The 3,369-nt window shown below is 39.5% G+C and overlaps 1 protein-coding gene across 3 annotated transcripts in view; it reads left to right on the plus strand.

Annotated features, from left to right (window-relative positions):
* Nucleotides 1-3,369, plus strand: part of CUNH9orf85 (chromosome unknown C9orf85 homolog) — a 77,564-nt gene that overhangs the window by 17,170 nt on the left and 57,025 nt on the right. Inside the window, exon 1 of one of the 3 annotated variants that reach the window (XM_045288582.1) lies at nt 3,232-3,298. The exons of the other annotated variants lie outside the window; for them this stretch is intronic. Coding sequence (XP_045144517.1) covers nt 3,242-3,298 — 57 coding nt within the window. The 5' untranslated portion in view covers nt 3,232-3,241. Of the gene's footprint in view, nt 1-3,231; nt 3,299-3,369 lie in introns of those variants that run through there. 3 annotated transcript variants of the gene reach the window in all.

Here is a 3,369-nt window from a genome sequence, read left to right on the forward strand (position 1 = left end):
GGGGGGGGGCTCCTGGTTCTGACTTTCTCAGGGCCTCCAGTTGGGAGGGGTAGTCGAAGGTACCGGTTGACCCTATTGGCTGAAGTAAGTCCACCTGGCCCTAGATTGGGCCAATCCAGGTGTACCACCCACCTAGGTGTCCTGCCCCTTCCTGGCTCTACCCTGAATTTCCACATGCCCTTCAGCCTTTATGGCTGGCTGGGTTCCTCTCCTGATTCTATGCAGCAAGCTCCTGTATGGGTTGCCTTGGCATGGAGAGGGACAACTCCCTGTCCGGCTACCTGACAAAGCCTTTTTTCCATATTTTAAAGTACAATGGGGCTTCAGAAAGTGCACAGAAATTTTTCATTATTTGTAATTCTATTTTTTACAAATGTTTTGAAGACCCCTCATCTCCTCCACTACTTTTATTGTTTTATGATTCGTTTCCTTTTATTTTCTTCTCCTATTCACACACAAAAAATTATTCCATCAATGCTTAGGGATATTCCATTTACTTACTACATTTCCTAGTTGCTTCTGCATGAAGCCAGGAAAGTGATTCTACCTTTTATAAATTGACGCCTGATTCAAAATGTTTGTTTTCTTCAGTATTAGTTCTATATTTTAAACATTTCATTTGGTGTATAATGAATGGCAGCTGAAATTAACCTGTGTCAATTGGCATAGTACTGCACTGACTGTTTTGCATTAATTATGAAGTTTAGACATCCTTATTGTCAACACTTGTTTCTGCATAAAGCTGAATACAAACAAAGTTTTCCACCCAGCTGTGTTCACCTGGGAGAAAGTCATCATGTATATTGTTATGTGCTGTCGAGTTGGTTCCATCTCATAGCGACCCTATGTAATATAGACCGAAACACCACTAGGGGGCTCGCACCATCCTCAATATTGTTCTTATGTTTGAGCCCATTGTTGTAGCCACTGTGTCAATCCACCTCATCAAAAACTTTCCTTATTCCCGCTGCCCCTCCACTTTACAAGCATGATGTCCTTCTTCAGGGACTGGTCTCTCCTGATAGCATGTCTAAAGTACACGAGACACAGTCTTGCCATCTTTGTTTATAAAGAGCATTCTGGCTGTACTTCTTCCAAGACTGGTCGTTTTGCTCTCCTTCTTCATTTTTAACCTGGGAATAGACGTTTTATGTGTTTGTTTATTATTGCTACCAAAATCATAGAACTCTCTATTAAGCAAAAACACCCACGTGTATTTTTTGTTTCTTGCCATATCCTCTGTTATTTCTTGCCATATCCTTTACCTAGGGCTACACACTTTAAAACGATTCTTAAAAATTGTGAGTTAGATGGAGATTCACATTTCAGATGATCAGTTTTGTATTCAGCATTTTTAACTACTTCTCACCCAGTCACTTTCCTTACCTTCCTGCTCCCACTGCTACTCCTTTGACTTGTCTTTTCCCTCTTGTGGACAATCATTCCTGTCCCCGTGTTGGTGCCTGTCAATGCTCCAGCCTACTGCTTCATCTTTCCTCGATTACTGTTTTCCCTGTGGTAACCTCCAAAGATCCTTTGATATGAAAGTTGTCGATTTTTCTTTATGACAGTGGTCTCATACAATCTCTGTCCTTGTCATCGACGAATTCACCAAGCATGATATCCTTCACCAACACTATAGTTCAGATGCATCCATTTTTCTGCTTTTTTATTCAATGTCCACCTTTCTCTCAAGTGCTTATGAGGTAAAGGAAAATACCGTGGCTTGAGTCAGATGCACCGTAGTCCTGAATGTGACATCCCTGTTTTTCCACAGTTCACAGAGGTCTTGTGCAGCAGGTTAAGCTAATGCAGTGCACCTTTTGATCTCTTCACTTCTGCTTCTATGAACACTAATGGATCCAATCAAGATGAAATCCTTAAAACTATAATCTTTTCTCCATTTATCATGATGCTACCTGTTGATCCAATTGGAAGGGTTTTGGTTTTCTTTAAATTGAATTGTAATCCATACTGCAGGCTGTAATACCTGCTCTTTATAAGCAAGTCCTTGTGTCACCTGCATATTGTAGGTTGTTAAAAGCTTTCCGCCTATCCTGATATTGCATTCTTCTTCATGCAATCCAGCTCTCTAATTATTTTTTTGGCATACCAATTGACTAAGTTTGGTGAGAGGCTATAACCCCAAGGTACACCTTTCCTGATTTTAAACCATGCAATAAGCCCTTGTTCTATTTGCACAACTGACTCTTGATCCATTTACAAGTTCTGAATGAGTACACTCAAATGTTCCGTAATTCCCATTCCCATTCCCGGTTTTGTTATGATCCACATTGTTGAATGCCTTGGCATAGTCAATAAAATACAAGTAAATACTTTTCTGGTATTCTCTGCTTTGATCCAAGCTCCATCTGACATCAGCAATAATATCCCTTGTTCCAAGTCCTCATCTTAATCCAGCCTGAACCTCAGGTAGCTCCCGGTCAATGTACTTCTGCAACTGTTCTTGGATGATCTTCAGCAAAATTTTACTAACGTGTTATATCGATGATGTTCTCTAACTTGAGCATTCTGTTGGGTCACCTTTCTTTGGAAGGTTACAAATATGGATCCTTCCAGTCAGTTGGCCAAGTAGCTATCTTCCAAATTTTTTGGCATAAACTAGTGACTGCTTCATCAGCCTGTTGAAACATTTTAAATTGGTATCAAATCAATTGCTGGAGCCTTGTTTTTGGTTAATACATTCAGTGCAACTTACACTTCTTCCCTCAGTACCACTGGTTCTTTCTCATATGCTACCTCTTGAAATGGTTGATTATCGACTAGTTCTGTTTGGTACAGTGTCTCTGTGTAGACCTTCCATCTTCTTTTGATGTTTCTTGCATCACTCAATATTCTGCCCATGGAATATTTCGATATGCATCCGAGACTTGAATTTTGTTTTTATTTTTTTCAGTTAAAGATATGCTGAGCATGTTATTCCTTTTTGGTTTTTAACTCTAGGCATTTGTACATTTCATTGTCGCATTTTACTTTGTCTTTTCCAGCTATCCTTTGAAATTTTCTGTCCAGCTCTTTGACTTCATTATTTCCTCCATGTGCCTTATCCAGTGTAAGATTAAGAGCAAGTTTCAGAGTCTCTTCTGGCGTCCACCTTGATCTCTTTTTTCTTTCCTGTCTTTTTTATGACCTTATATTTTCTAAATGTATGATTTTCTTGGTGTCCTCCCATAGGTCATCAGGCCCTTTATCATTAATGTCTGATGCACTGGATCTATTCATGACATTCGGATGGTCATCGGATCTGTTCATGACATTCAGATGGGAAATCCTCAAGGTTGTATTTTGGCTCTTGTGAACTTGTTTTCATTGTCTTCCACTTCAATCTGAACTTTTTTTTTTTTTTTT

Source organism: Echinops telfairi, unplaced genomic scaffold (genome assembly GCF_000313985.2).
Source record: "Echinops telfairi isolate 266 unplaced genomic scaffold, ASM31398v2 ScPeMD7_22;HRSCAF=79, whole genome shotgun sequence".
NCBI lineage: Eukaryota > Metazoa > Chordata > Mammalia > Afrosoricida > Tenrecidae > Echinops > Echinops telfairi.